We start from the raw sequence: 14925 nt of genomic DNA, 5'->3' as shown, positions 1-14925 counted from the left end.
CCGTATTCTTAAAAAAAAATAAAATGAGATGTACTACTGTTATAAACATCAACAGCAACACAAAACCATATACACAATTAATAAGAACTTATACCGGTTAAAAATCAATTAAATCATAAACATTATTAATAACATATGTAATATAAAACTACTATTAATTACTAAAACACTGCACCAGCATCCCATAGTTAGCAAACAAACAGAAACACAACAATCAGTGAAGGATTGGGTAATCACCTCCGGAAATGATTCTCCAAGCCCACTTCAAAACTGATCCAGCTGTCATATCAACAGGGTCAAATTGCTGAGTCAAAAAGTGACTCAAATAATGATTTGGGACAGAAAACATCTGGATCTGATGGCAAACCTTCCCTCCAGGTAAAGTCAAGGCTTGGCCAGGGCCTGGCTTTAAACTGGAAAGATGCCTCTTAACATATTTCTAGAACAAGGTTCTCAATAGTAGCAGCTATGCGATGCTTACAGCACAGCAAACTGTTAAAATACATTTGTACAAATCAAATGATCAGAAGTCTCAGGTACCAGACCAATTAAACCATGCAGCAGTTGGTTTAATCTGCAGCCTCTCCTATGGCAGCTGATCCTCAGCAATGATACTTACTTACTTAAAATTCTGGAAACACTGAAAAATAAGAAAGCTATAACAAACAAAACTGCAGAGATTGCAACAACCAATAGAACTCCCGATGAAGTCAAGGGTGTCACAGACTGCATTCCCTTCTATCCACAAGCAGGTGTTCACCAGTGTTCCATCACTGCTGTTTCAGTTGTGGCTGTCTTCATATCTCTAGGAAAATAACTATACTTTGCAGTTTAAACAAGTGTCTCCAATAAAACACAAAACAATTTAAATTAAACAATATTTAAACCTACCAATAATTATATATGATAAAAGGAAATAACAAACTTAACCTTAAAAGAATATCTAAGTTAGAAAACTTAACTTAAAAACATTCAAGCCTAAACATTATAAAACTTAACTATCCTTAATTCTATTAACACTTAATCTATATTAAATAAAAACATAACTTAATATTATTCTGTTAGTACAAAAAGGCAACTAAAAGTTTGATATATACTTTTTAAACACAATATAACAGTAACATGAATTCACTATAAAGATTATAAGAATGTAACAAATACATCACAATTCTATGTCATCTAGCTTTGAGAATAACTCACAATAACTGCAAATGTTACTAAAAGTACTTATTCATAACAGGAATTTGCCTAGTATATGCTTAAATTGGTTAGGATGTTAAAGTGCAGTTTTTCTAGAGAAAAACCACAACAACACAGGATTTGGCAAGTTGCCATCCAGCTTTGTAGCACTTTTCAAAAGTACTACATTTACATTTTTTCAGAAACATCAAGTCCAATTCTTAAACTAAAACCCAAAATCCAAATTGGTGTATATGCAGTTATATGTGCTTTATATAACAAAAGGACTCACATTAAAATTACCTTATTAAAATTGTGGAAAAAACAAGCAAATAGATAATATATACTTTAACTTAACTTTGTCTTGTACAGTAAAGTTCTCTTAACTAATTATTTTTTAAACCATAAATCTCTTCTGTAGATAACATTAATTGGAAGGTTTTCCTAGAAGCTGTAAATCATACCATGTTTTGACCTTAGGTTCTAAACCAATTATTGCAAGGCAACTTCTGTTAAACACTTTTTCTCTCTCTTTTTTTTTTTTTTTTTTTTTTCTTAAACGTTCAAAGAATCACAATAACTTCTCTAGTAAAATCCTAAAAACTGCAATTGCATAAACTCATAATTACTTAAAACACAAAATTAACTCTACAATGGCATATAAAAACATTTTGAAAACCCAATGAATTATGACTTTTTAACAAACTGGGTATTATCTGGGTGCTTCTTCTTAGAGAGGGAGCAGGGGGGTGAGCTGCCCACCCTGCTGCTGCTGCAGCTCTGCTCTTATCTTCCTTCACATTCTCTACATACTCTTGCAGCGAGGAAAACGGAGAGAAAGGAAAAGAAAACCTCACAAAGTTAACTTTAACAAATGCAGTTTTTTCTCTCAATCTCTCGTGTTGTTTGCCGATAGAGGAAAAAAGGGCACGATTTTACAAAAGCAGGCGATGTTACACGAAAAGTCTCTCAGGCCAGGTGCTAACAATGGCGATCATTGCAGCTTATCAGCGTGGCCTTGGAACTTTTCTTGCTGCTGCTTCTACCCCCAGGGTGCCTTTGTTCTCTGCACACACCTCTGTGCTCCCCCATGTCCCCCTGGCTCGGGTGAAAACCAGACTAAATTTGGCTTCTTTTCTTCCAGGGTGGTAAAGATGGAACTTTAATAAGATTGTAATGCTAAAAGTGACTTCAAAAATGAAGCAAATATTTCTGGATGTATCACATCCTGCCATAACTGAACAGATTCTGTTCGTTGTTTCAGCATTCGCTGTGGAACTTTTTTTTTTTTTTCTTTATTTTCTTCTCTTTGACTCTCCCTCCCTCTCTCCATGGGCAGCATAGATAGGAGTGCTAGTCCAGCAGTGGGAGGTAAAGGCATCTGCCGCTGTGACACAGGTAGAATTACGGGGCTCACAGCCTCAGCATATCTCACTTTTCTGTCTTTTAAGGTACTAATTAATTGCCGTTTCCCATATCAGAGCGGATATATCAGTCCGTTCTTGCACCGCAAAAAGCAGTGTGAGCACTGCAAATGCCCATGACAATTAGCCCATATAATGAGCATATCCAGGTCCTTTTCCTGGGCTGCTTCGCCTCATTTAACGAGGATGCAGAGAAGCAGTTTATCTGCTGCCGCAAACTCTGCCTCCATGCTGACAGCCACCCGCAAGGGGGAAGGTTGCGACCCTTCTACCACGCCCTTGCCTTCCTGGGCCCCCCCCAGCAGCCTGACTTTCCACGTCCTACCGCTCAGCGTTTCACCGTGCTCAGGCTGCTTATCCGGTGCCGATCCAAGCCCGTGACGTCTAATGCCCAGATCCACTCCGCTGACTCCAAAGCCCCTCTGCCCACAGGGGTGTCTCTGGTCGGAGCGCCAGATGTTGAAGGACCCCCGAGCTGTTCACCAGTCTTCACAGAAGTAATTGTGAATGCTCTTTATTTCTATTATTAACACACCTTTTATAGGGTTCTACAGGGTCTGCGGGCAGAGCAAGCTACTATTGGCTAACACACACAGGTTTACATTCTTATCCTTGTACACAAGGATATTGTTTTGCTTTACTCTCTCTTCTGCAGGCAAGTTTCAAGGATTTTAGCCCTTAATATCACGACTTATTCCAAAGGCTGGTTTGTGCATACAGGCCTTTACTAATATATAAAATATAGCAACAGTGGTACAATCTTTTCTTTTAGGATTATTATTGCTAATACAAAAAGCCAAATAACATCTTCTAAAGTCCATGAATTGGAAGGCTGAATTCCATGAATTAAGTCTCACCCACATTATCACAGGTGATAATTACAATAAATGCAGGGTCTATATTTATAATGGCTTAACACTTCGCTTTAAAAAAATATTTTGAATAAATTAAATATAATATAAAAAAGCACCAACAAAATTGATTTGTATCTCTCATTTTTAATTTTATTCTGATGTTGTTTTAATATTCCTTCTTTTCCCTCACTCCAAAGCATGAAAAAAGAGGGTTTAAAAGTATCTTTTTTGTGCTATTGAACTTTTTTTTTTTTTTGTCCCCACTCAACAGTGGAGCACATGCATCTATAAACTTATGCTCACAAGGCATTCATGTTTTAATTTCTATGTGTTTACATGCTGCCTTTAACATCTTGATGACACTTTCTCTCCTAGTGAACTAGAGATGTGCAAAATCAGCATAGTTCTTCTAGCTTTGACTTGTGCTCTCTACATGTATTGCAGCAGCCTCATAGATACAAATACTACAGTGATTCTGAGGGCTTTGAGAATGTACTCCTGTGTTCTGACTGTGTTTGACATTAAATAGCAATTTTTTAAACATTTCTTCACATTTTAAAAACTTTTCAAAAATGTTTGTCTTGTTCTGTCTTTTGTATCCACCTTCTCACATAGAGGAGTAGTAAAATAGGCCTGTGTTGGATTCATCTGCATTAGCATTTGAGCTGAAATCAGGAGCAACTTGGGGGAAAATACTAAGATTACTGAAATGCCTCGTTTTGTAGATATTTGCATGGGCATTCAGCCTGCTGTGCTTAGTCTTTGAATTGTGGCATTAGGTCTTATTTTCTTTTGTAGATACAGAACATGAGGCCAAGATGGGGTGGAGGGAGGAATAATTTAGAAAGCATAATTCCATTCTCTTCCATTCAGCTGTTAAAACAATTATTTAGTATCTGTTTTATGACATGTGCATAGGACATAGCAGTCTAGTCAAAGCAGGGGAGCACCTAAGTCTTGCTTAGAAATTTATCCATAGTTGTGAGACTTATCCTGCTAATACAAGACTCAAAGACCTAGTTGACTTTCAACCTTCAAAGAAATTTTGTCCTTGAGCAGACTGATAATATAAGGAAGCCTGCATAATATAAGGAAGATTTTAGAATTATCTATCTAAATTAATAAGTGTGGGTTTACATCTTTATGGTCTTAAAGCATTATTCACTAAGTTATTCACATTTTTGAACGGATTGGAAAACTTCATAAAAACTTTCCTCTAAAGTAACACAATATTCTGGGAAACTGCAATCAATTACAATTTTGCTTAGGGAGGCTTTCAAATATTTGTTTTTATAGCATTTTTATGTGCTGTGCTGTGCTGTGCTCATAGGATATATAAGCCAAGATGTAATTAATTTAATTTTGTAGGCAACTGAGCTATGTGCATCCTTAACATGTGCCGGATATATTCAAGGCACTGTTGCAGGCACAACATAAGAGAATATTCAAAATCTACTCTCCCTCTTTTGGTTCCCAATTGCTTCCAATATCTTAATTGTTAGTAAAATTACTTGGATCTTTTTAACATTGTAGAAATTTTTTTAGATTAATGAATGACCAGTTTCTTCTAAAATTGGATCAGAGAGTGGTCTGTTTATACAATAGTTTAGTCCAGGATAAAAAGCGTGACCAGTTTCCTTTGAGAAATTATTTCCTACAGAATTATTCTTATGGCTGAGTGTCGAGAGGAAGAGCAAGGGATGGGACCACCTTGATTTGAAACGATTTATTGCTCTAGTAGCCAGATAAGACGTCAGTCTCAAGTCATGAGGTTTAGAGAAGCAGCAAATCAGCCATAGCTCGAGAAAGGCATGAGTTTCTTCTTTGCACAGCAATATATTAGCAATATTTTAGCCCAATAGACAGTTGTAACTAAACTTGTTTACACTTATTAACTTATCACCTTTACTTAATTTTGCCACACTGTGTCTGTCTTTTAACCAATAAGCTGATAGGTCACGTACTCACATACTTTTCTACTACTGTTTCTAGATCTCTAGCTTACTCTATACATCACACTATTACATCTTAAACCTCAAACTATTTTAGTTAATACAATTTCTTACCTACTCTAGGCATATTCTTACTTATAACTATAGGAACATAAGTTTATAATTTCTGTACCCAATGTCTGTGTACTTTCATCACTACATCAATCCAAGCTCTTTCCAAGGCTGCAAATTGAACCCTTCAGCATGTGTAGAATTTTCCATTTTTTGATTTCCAGCAGCTGAGTACTTATAGGCATGTCATGGTAGAGGAGAGAGGTGAGTAGGAGAGATAGATGAGCGTCTGTGCTACCATCTCTGGACTTTGAAGATCACTTTTGAAAAATTTTGTTATTTTGGTTATCTTGCCCTGATTTAATTCTCAATTTGATTTTTAGGTTATTGTTTCAGTTGGCATGAGTGCAGCAATTGTACATAAATATGGACACTAATTAATGCTCTGGCATATGTATCCACTTTGATCTTTTCTAGTTGGTCATGTATCCCTATTATTCATCCAATAATTTTTATGGTAATGAAGATTCATTGTTTTTTTGAAATATTTTCCAGTGGGACAACTTGCAATCTATCACTTAAAAATATGCTGACATTCTCTAGGAGCTTTTACAAGGAAGGTAAAAATAATTTTTAAAAATGTTTTTCAGGATTTTCATTTTGTTTGTGGTTTTGGTTTTGGTTTTGGTTTTGTTCTGTTTAACAGAAGTATGCAACATAAGATGGCTTTATTTTAACAGTTATTCTCAGAGAAAGAGAAAAACTGTAAGATATTAGTATGGGATCTAAATTCATTAGGAGCTGCAGAAAATTCTACAGACTCACTAAATTCTACAAAAAGTAACCTCAAACCAAAAAGACCTCTTGACAGAGTTAAAAACTGTGACCTCTACTCAACGTGCAGAGGCACAAAGCAGGAACATGAGGTGGTTGCAGAGAGAGACTTGAGACAAAGATAGATATTTGAAGGACATTAAAAAGTAAGAAAGGTCTAAAGGTATCTGCAGAAGGGAAAGGGTTACAAAACCAGGGTGGTAGGGAAAGCAGAGTGTAGCCATGCCAAGATGGTCTGATTGACTGTGATTTTGCCCGTGAGGTCAGATTGTGATAGGTTAATGGGCATGGATTCTGGTGAGGGCTGCAAAGGCCTCTCATTGGTACATTTTGCTTCCCTGCAGTCCTATGATGAAATTGTTTGATATCACTTCTGAAATGTAGATACTCAAAGAGAGGTAGAGCAGGTGAGTAATGGGGAACAGCAGAGACCCCAGTGGGACAATCTTTGCAGAAGCAAGGAAAAATAAAGAAGAAAGAGAATATGTTATCTATTTATCTTTCTGAGTTCAAGCTTTCAGCTGTGTTTTATGTATGCTTTCTCTGCCACTTAATAGGTATTATGGTAACCATAGACAACTGATAGCTTGTCTAACCATAGACAAGCTTTAGTTTGTAATTGTAGATGCAACAATAAAGATGTTTTGAGGCAGTACAGAAACAGAAAGCAGTAAAGGCATTTTCATATCTCTGGCATAATTAGATTGTGGACATAGAATTGTTAGTTTATGGACTATAAATATTTGGTAAACCAGCAGTGTAAGAGAGAATGAATCTGCTTATCACTTAAAAGGAAGTATTTCCTGTTGTCTTACAAAACTCTACATATAAACTCTACATGAGAAAAGGTTAGTGAGTTATTTTCAATAAATAGCTACCAACAGATTTTGAAATGATGAATTATGGTTCTGTCAGTTGTAACTGACGGAATATACACATAGCTGTTCTTGCACAAGTAATACTTCTGAAAAATAAACTGTGGTAATTGCAATCAGTAGTGAAATTATGGTATCTTTTCCACAGTGGAAAGAATCAGCCAGCATGCAGAGTGTCAGTGGAAACATGCCTTATGTTGTAATTCAATCTCTTGTATCTTCAAAGTATTTGTGAAATGTACACTTCTCTCACCACTGCTAAAATACTAAAAACGGTAAAGGAAGACGATTTCAGATCGGTTATGACAATCTACAACATTAATTCCTGTTTCAATATATATGCAAATATTCAAGTGTTATCTTCTCACACATTAGATGAAAAATCCATGACTGCAAGTGATACATATTTATTCTTACTGAGAGTGAGTTTAAATGCTTCTTAGCCTGTACTTGTTGGTGCTGTTGTCTTGACTGAAAGTTTATATGCAGCCAAAAAAAGGCAAAATCCTTAATATTTAAGTGAAAAAGTGGACATTGTTTCTATTTAGGATCACAGATTTGTCAAGATTAACAGCTTGCAAAAAGTATATTATGAAAATCTGTCTTTGTTGGGAGATGAATTCCCCATGTCCTGCCCCATTTTCTTTAGAAAAGCTCATTTTCTAGCTCATTTTGTTTCAGCTGGGCAATGAAGATTTCATATTAAATGTGTTACAGCTGCTGGATGGAAACATTCCAGTCAAGATGAGAATGATCTGAACTTTCCAGCCAAAGGTGTTGAGAATTGAATTCTGTGGGAGGAAACTGTTTCATCATTCAGGGTTACGTGTTGCTTTTTTGGAGATATTTCTAGGATTTATACATATAATTTCATTTACCATTTAGTGTCTGTCATATTTAAAACCACATTTCATCCTTATGAAATGCTACTGTATGACACATGCTCCAAAATCTGTTTTCAAAAAAAGACACTCATCATGGAGATTTGAGTTTGATCAATCCAGTTTTGTTACTGTGGACTATTTCAGCATCTGTGTTTAGAATCGGAGTACTGTTTCATTAGGAGGAAACTGAAAGATCATTTAGTTTGAATTCCTCCTTGCCAAGGGCAAGGACATCTTCCACTAGACTATGTTACTCAAAGCCCCATTGAACCTGACCTTGAACACTTCCACAGATTGGCCACCCACAGCTTCTCATGGAAAACCTGTTGCAGTGTCTTGTCATCCTCATAAAGAATTTCTTCTTCGTTTCTTCCTTATGCTCTGCTGGTTCTTCTTTTTGACCATGGGTTTTACTGTCAGTTTTAGGCTTCCATTTTCACTGGAGTATTTTAGGAAGTAGGGAATCCAGAAGAAAATTGAGAGGCAGGCAAGCATGGTTGTGAAAGGTAACAGTTAGTTGTGATTTCTATTATTGCTATGGTGATGGCATCCAATGTCTCAAATTGGTCAGAGGTTTTGTAAATTATGCAGCTACAGGGATTATAAAGGGACATTGCTGCCTGGAAGATGTATGTGTCCAGTGGAAGCTGCTATTGTTCGTGGATAAAGGCTAAACCTCCATGCACAGCAGAATAAAGAGGTTGTGTGAAGGAACTCTCAAGCCCCAAGTAAGCTTTTCTGTTGTGTTTGTTTCCAGATGAGGAATCTGACAGTGGATGGACATTTTGGAACATGGTCACAGTGGAAACCTTGCACCCACACTGATGGTGCCAGTGTTGGCTCCTGCTTGTGCAGGACGCGTGTGTGTGACAGTCCTGCTCCTCAATGTGGAGGATGGCTGTGTGAAGGACCAACCATGGAGATTGCCAACTGTTCCAGGTATGCAAGGCAATTTCAGGTTCTATCATTTAAAAAAATTTAACTTAATCAGAATAAAGCCTACCATTTGAAATCTCCCCTGAAATTTACCGATCCTATTTTGTGCATGAAAGGGCAAATAGGATATTAGAAATTTTCTCTCAGACTTTGTAGGAGAGAGAATGAGTCAGAGAGCAGAGTCATTTCAAATGCTGTAGCATTTGTACCAAATAACGTCCTCAGGTAATTTTAACAAAAAGCTCTGAATTAGATAATATCCAAAGTATAATACTTTTTCTCTGTTCTGTAATTCATACAACTTTCTTTTCTGGAAGTTAGAATGGCTTACTTTTTTAGACATCTTATATTACCCTTACTTAATATAAACCTTATATTACTTATATCTTAGTCCCCCTTTCTTCCTTGGAGAAATGTTTTCACTATATCTTTCAGTTGTATCATGATAGCAAATTCCATTATAAGGCTGTATAGAACTCTTTAGCTACTCTTTTGTCTTCTTCAGGAACTTAACCACTCCCAGAGAAAATCAGTGAGAGCAGATAATTTCGAAGAGACTCAGAATATTACGTATTTGGAACTGCATCAGAAGTTCATGTTTAAAACATTATACACATACATTATACATACTTTAATTGCAAGATGAAACATATACTGATGCATTATGCTTATTTTCAGTGATTCTTTCTGGTTTTTGTCTTTTTTTTAACATCACAATCACATCATGATAGTAAATAAAACTGATTACATTTTTGCACAAGGTAACTGGAAGCTCTAAATGAAAATTGTCTATTTTAGGAAAATTATTAATAATACATTAATAATACATTATATTAATAAATATAAATATATATTATATAACAGCAGGTCAGGAGAATGATAGAAAATATAAACATGCTGTGAGATATTGAACAATCAAACAACTGTCAGGTTTAGAAGGGAATTTGGAATGTGAATTGGGACTGGATTCGCATTCTACCTTTGGCATTATTACACTACTATTTTAGCATCTTCTGCTAACACTGCTATATTCGTAGAGCACTGTTTTAACTTTTACTTTTATGATGAAACATCAGAAGATCAATATAGTTTAGTTTTCTTTTTCTTTATTCCTGTTTGTGTTCTACCAGTACAAAAATTGCCAGCTAGCCAATTAAAGTTTTGGATAACAGCTGAAGTGCATCATCTTTTTTTTGCTAGAATTTCATAAAGGCAAGCTACAGCATGTGAACTCTCTTATCATTTTTGTTACATTACAGGCAAGGAATTTACATCAGAATAACCTGTTAAAATTGAGAACTAATGCATTTTACAGCCTACTTTAGTGTCATAGAGTCATTTAGGCTAGAAAAGACACTTAAGATCAAGTCCAACCATTAATAAGCACTGCCTAGTCCACTAAACTATGTTCCCAAATACAACATTTGCCAGTATTATAATACCTCCAGGGATGGTTACTCCACCACTTCCATGGACAGCTTGCTCCAGTGCTTGACAACCCTTTTGGTGAAGGTATTTTTCCTAATATCCAATCTAAATCTCTCCTGACACAACATGATTCCATTTTCTTCCACTCTGTCCCTTGATAAAATTAAGAGATCAATGCCTGGGAGAGGAAACCACCCCCACCTCATTACACTCTCCTTTCAGGTAGGCATAGAGAGCAATATGGTATTCTCTCAGCCACCTCTTCCTCCAAGCTTTAATCACTTTCCTTTCAGAAAAAGTAGCAAAATTTGACATTTTAATCTCCCTAAAAATGATACGTTATTTAGTTTCAGAACAATGATAGAGAAGTTTGCATATATAGTTTACCCAGAACAAAGTGACCAAAAGCAACTGAATATCTTCGTAGCTTTGTAATTCTTCTGTAAGGAGGTAATTTTAGCAGTTGATGATTACAAAGCATGGAATCTGGAATATCAGAGCACCGTTAATTTGGTTTAGTATTCCTGTAGAAATGGAACATAATGCAGTAAAAATGACTTCTACAGAAATATTAATATGCCAGATTCTGTTGTCAGTCACACCTAATCAGCCATTCGCTATGTATAACAGATGACAGAGCCTGAGCTTTTTATTCTACCAGAAATGGAGGCTGGACAACGTGGACTTCTTGGTCGCCTTGTAGCACGACTTGTGGAATAGGCTTTCAATTTCGTCAGCGTTCCTGCAGCAATCCAACTCCTCGACATGGAGGACGTGTCTGTGTGGGACAGAATCGTGAGGAGAGGTGAGATATAATTTATCTATTGTCTCTTTTAATTTATGCTGTACAGTCATATTCCACAGGATATTTTCTCCTTTATATGCCATGGTCTAGCCTTCCCTTCCCTTCCCTTCCCTTCCCTTCCCTTCCCTTCCCTTCCCTTCCCTTCCCTTCCCTTCCCTTCCCTTCCCTTCCCTTCCCTTCCCTTCCCTTCCCTTCCCTTCCCTTCCCTTCCCTTCCCTTCCCTTCCCTTCCCTTCCCTTCCCTTCCCTTCCCTTCCCTTCCCTTCCCGCACCTTCCCGCACCTTCCCGCACCTTCCCGCACCTTCCCGCACCTTCCCTTCCCTTCCCTTCCCTTCCCTTCCCTTCCCTTCCCTTCCCTTCCCTTCCCTTCCCTTCCCTTCCCTTCCCTTCCCTTCCCTTCCCTTCCCTTCCCTTCCCTTCCCTTCCCTTCCCTTCCCTTCCCTTCCCTTCCCTTCCCTTCCCTTCCCTTCCCTTCCCTTCCCGCACCTTCCCTTCCCTTCCCTTCCCTTCCCTTCCCTTCCCTTCCCTTCCCTTCCCTTCCCTTCCCTTCCCTTCCCTTCCCTTCCCTTCCCTTCCCGCACCTTCCCGCACCTTCCCTTCCCTTCCCTTCCCTTCCCGCACCTTCCCTTCCCTTCCCTTCCCTTCCCTTCCCTTCCCTTCCCTTCCCTTCCCTTCCCTTCCCTTCCCTTCCCTTCCCTTCCCTTCCCTTCCCTTCCCTTCCCTTCCCTTCCCTTCCCTTCCCTTCCCTTCCCTTCCCTTCCCTTCCCTTCCCTTCCCTTCCCTTCCCTTCCCTTCCCTTCCCTTCCCTTCCCTTCCCTTCCCTTCCCTTCCCGCACCTTCCCGCACCTTCCCTTCCCTTCCCGCACCTTCCCTTCCCTTCCCTTCCCTTCCCTTCCCTTCCCTTCCCTTCCCTTCCCTTCCCTTCCCTTCCCTTCCCTTCCCTTCCCTTCCCTTCCCTTCCCTTCCCTTCCCTTCCCTTCCCTTCCCTTCCCTTCCCTTCCCTTCCCTTCCCTTCCCTTCCCTTCCCTTCCCTTCCCTTCCCTTCCCTTCCCTTCCCTTCCCTTCCCTTCCCTTCCCTTCCCTTCCCTTCCCTTCCCTTCCCGCACCTTCCCGCACCTTCCCTTCCCTTCCCGCACCTTCCCTTCCCGCACCTTCCCTTCCCGCACCTTCCCTTCCCGCACCTTCCCTTCCCGCACCTTCCCGCACCTTCCCTTCCCTTCCCGCACCTTCCCTTCCCTTCCCTTCCCGCACCTTCCCGCACCTTCCCTTCCCTTCCCGCACCTTCCCTTCCCACACCTTCCCTTCCCGCAACTTCCCTTCCCTTCCCTTCCCTTCCCTTCCCTTCCCTTCCCTTCCCTTCCCTTCCCGCACCTTCCCGCACCTTCCCGCACCTTCCCGCACCTTCCCGCACCTTCCCGCACCTTCCCGCACCTTCCCTTCCTGCACCTTCCCTTCCCTTCCCTTCCCTTCCCTTCCCTTCCCTTCCCTTCCCTTCCCTTCCCTTCCCTTCCCTTCCCTTCCCTTCCCTTCCCTTCCCTTCCCTTCCCTTCCCTTCCCTTCCCTTCCCGCACCTTCCCGCACCTTCCCGCACCTTCCCGCACCTTCCCGCACCTTCCCTTCCCGCACCTTCCCTTCCCTTCCCTTCCCTTCCCTTCCCTTCCCTTCCCTTCCCTTCCCTTCCCTTCCCTTCCCTTCCCTTCCCTTCCCTTCCCTTCCCTTCCCTTCCCTTCCCTTCCCTTCCCTTCCCTTCCCTTCCCTTCCCGCACCTTCCCTTCCCTTCCCTTCCCTTCCCTTCCCTTCCCTTCCCTTCCCTTCCCTTCCCTTCCCTTCCCTTCCCTTCCCTTCCCTTCCCTTCCCTTCCCTTCCCTTCCCTTCCCTTCCCTTCCCTTCCCTTCCCTTCCCTTCCCTTCCCTTCCCTTCCCTTCCCTTCCCTTCCCTTCCCTTCCCTTCCCGCACCTTCCCTTCCCTTCCCTTCCCTTCCCGCACCTTCCCTTCCCTTCCCGCACCTTCCCTTCCCGCACCTTCCCTTCCCTTCCCTTCCCGCACCTTCCCTTCCCTTCCCTTCCCTTCCCTTCCCTTCCCTTCCCTTCCCTTCCCTTCCCTTCCCTTCCCTTCCCTTCCCTTCCCTTCCCTTCCCTTCCCTTCCCTTCCCTTCCCTTCCCTTCCCGCACCTTCCCGCACCTTCCCGCACCTTCCCGCACCTTCCCGCACCTTCCCGCACCTTCCCTTCCCGCACCTTCCCTTCCCTTCCCGCACCTTCCCTTCCCTTCCCTTCCCGCACCTTCCCTTCCCTTCCCTTCCCTTCCCTTCCCTTCCCTTCCCTTCCCTTCCCTTCCCTTCCCTTCCCTTCCCTTCCCTTCCCTTCCCTTCCCTTCCCTTCCCTTCCCTTCCCTTCCCTTCCCTTCCCTTCCCTTCCCTTCCCTTCCCTTCCCTTCCCTTCCCTTCCCTTCCCGCACCTTCCCTTCCCTTCCCTTCCCTTCCCTTCCCTTCCCTTCCCTTCCCTTCCCTTCCCTTCCCTTCCCTTCCCTTCCCTTCCCTTCCCTTCCCTTCCCTTCCCTTCCCTTCCCTTCCCTTCCCTTCCCTTCCCTTCCCTTCCCTTCCCTTCCCGCACCTTCCCGCACCTTCCCGCACCTTCCCGCACCTTCCCGCACCTTCCCGCACCTTCCCGCACCTTCCCTTCCCTTCCCTTCCCGCACCTTCCCTTCCCTTCCCTTCCCTTCCCTTCCCTTCCCTTCCCTTCCCTTCCCTTCCCTTCCCGCACCTTCCCTTCCCTTCCCGCACCTTCCCTTCCCTTCCCGCACCTTCCCTTCCCTTCCCGCACCTTCCCTTCCCTTCCCGCACCTTCCCTTCCCTTCCCTTCCCTTCCCTTCCCTTCCCTTCCCTTCCCTTCCCTTCCCTTCCCTTCCCTTCCCTTCCCTTCCCTTCCCTTCCCTTCCCTTCCCTTCCCTTCCCTTCCCTTCCCTTCCCTTCCCTTCCCTTCCCTTCCCTTCCCTTCCCTTCCCTTCCCTTCCCTTCCCTTCCCTTCCCTTCCCGCACCTTCCCGCACCTTCCCGCACCTTCCGGCACCTTCCCTTCCCTTCCCTTCCCTTCCCTTCCCGCACCTTCCCTTCCCTTCCCTTCCCTTCCCTTCCCTTCCCTTCCCTTCCCTTCCCTTCCCTTCCCTTCCCTTCCCTTCCCTTCCCTTCCCTTCCCTTCCCTTCCCTTCCCTTCCCTTCCCTTCCCTTCCCTTCCCTTCCCTTCCCTTCCCGCACCTTCCCGCACCTTCCCGCACCTTCCCGCACCTTCCCTTCCCTTCCCTTCCCTTCCCTTCCCTTCCCTTCCCTTCCCTTCCCTTCCCTTCCCTTCCCGCACCTTCCCGCACCTTCCCGCACCTTCCCGCACCTTCCCGCACCTTCCCGCACCTTCCCGCACCTTCCCTTCCCTTCCCTTCCCTTCCCTTCCCTTCCCTTCCCTTCCCTTCCCTTCCCTTCCCTTCCCTTCCCTTCCCTTCCCTTCCCTTCCCTTCCCTTCCCTTCCCTTCCCTTCCCTTCCCTTCCCTTCCCTTCCCTTCCCTTCCCTTCCCTTCCCTTCCCTTCCCTTCCCTTCCCTTCCCTTCCCTTCCCTTCCCGCACCTTCCCTTCCCTTCCCGCACCTTCCCTTCCCTTCCCGCACCTTCCCTTCCCTTCCCTTCCGGCACCTTCCCGCACCTTCCCGCACCTTCCCG

The 14925-nt window shown here is 42.5% G+C and overlaps 1 protein-coding gene across 14 annotated transcripts in view; it reads left to right on the top strand.

Annotated features, from left to right (window-relative positions):
* Positions 1 to 11226, top strand: part of LOC147655596 (semaphorin-5A-like) — a 345256-nt gene extending 334030 nt beyond the window's left edge. For 10 of the 14 annotated variants that reach the window (XM_086842896.1, XM_086842946.1, XM_086842825.1 and 7 more), the window contains 2 exons: positions 8811 to 8992; positions 11079 to 11226. In XM_086842896.1, the coding sequence (XP_086699022.1) occupies positions 8811 to 8992; positions 11079 to 11226 (330 nt within the window). The remainder of the gene's footprint in view (positions 1 to 8810; positions 8993 to 11078) is intronic. The other 4 variants (XR_015274363.1, XR_015274377.1, XR_015274308.1 and 1 more) reach the window with 2 other exon arrangements.
* The last annotated feature ends 3699 nt before the right edge of the window (positions 11227 to 14925 follow it).

The sequence above is a fragment of the Cyanistes caeruleus genome, chromosome 1 (assembly GCF_971803275.1).
Source record: "Cyanistes caeruleus chromosome 1, bCyaCae1.hap1.1, whole genome shotgun sequence".
NCBI lineage: Eukaryota > Metazoa > Chordata > Aves > Passeriformes > Paridae > Cyanistes > Cyanistes caeruleus.
The sequence above is the reverse complement of the archived record's forward strand: the minus strand, read 5'-3'. Positions and strand labels throughout refer to the sequence as shown.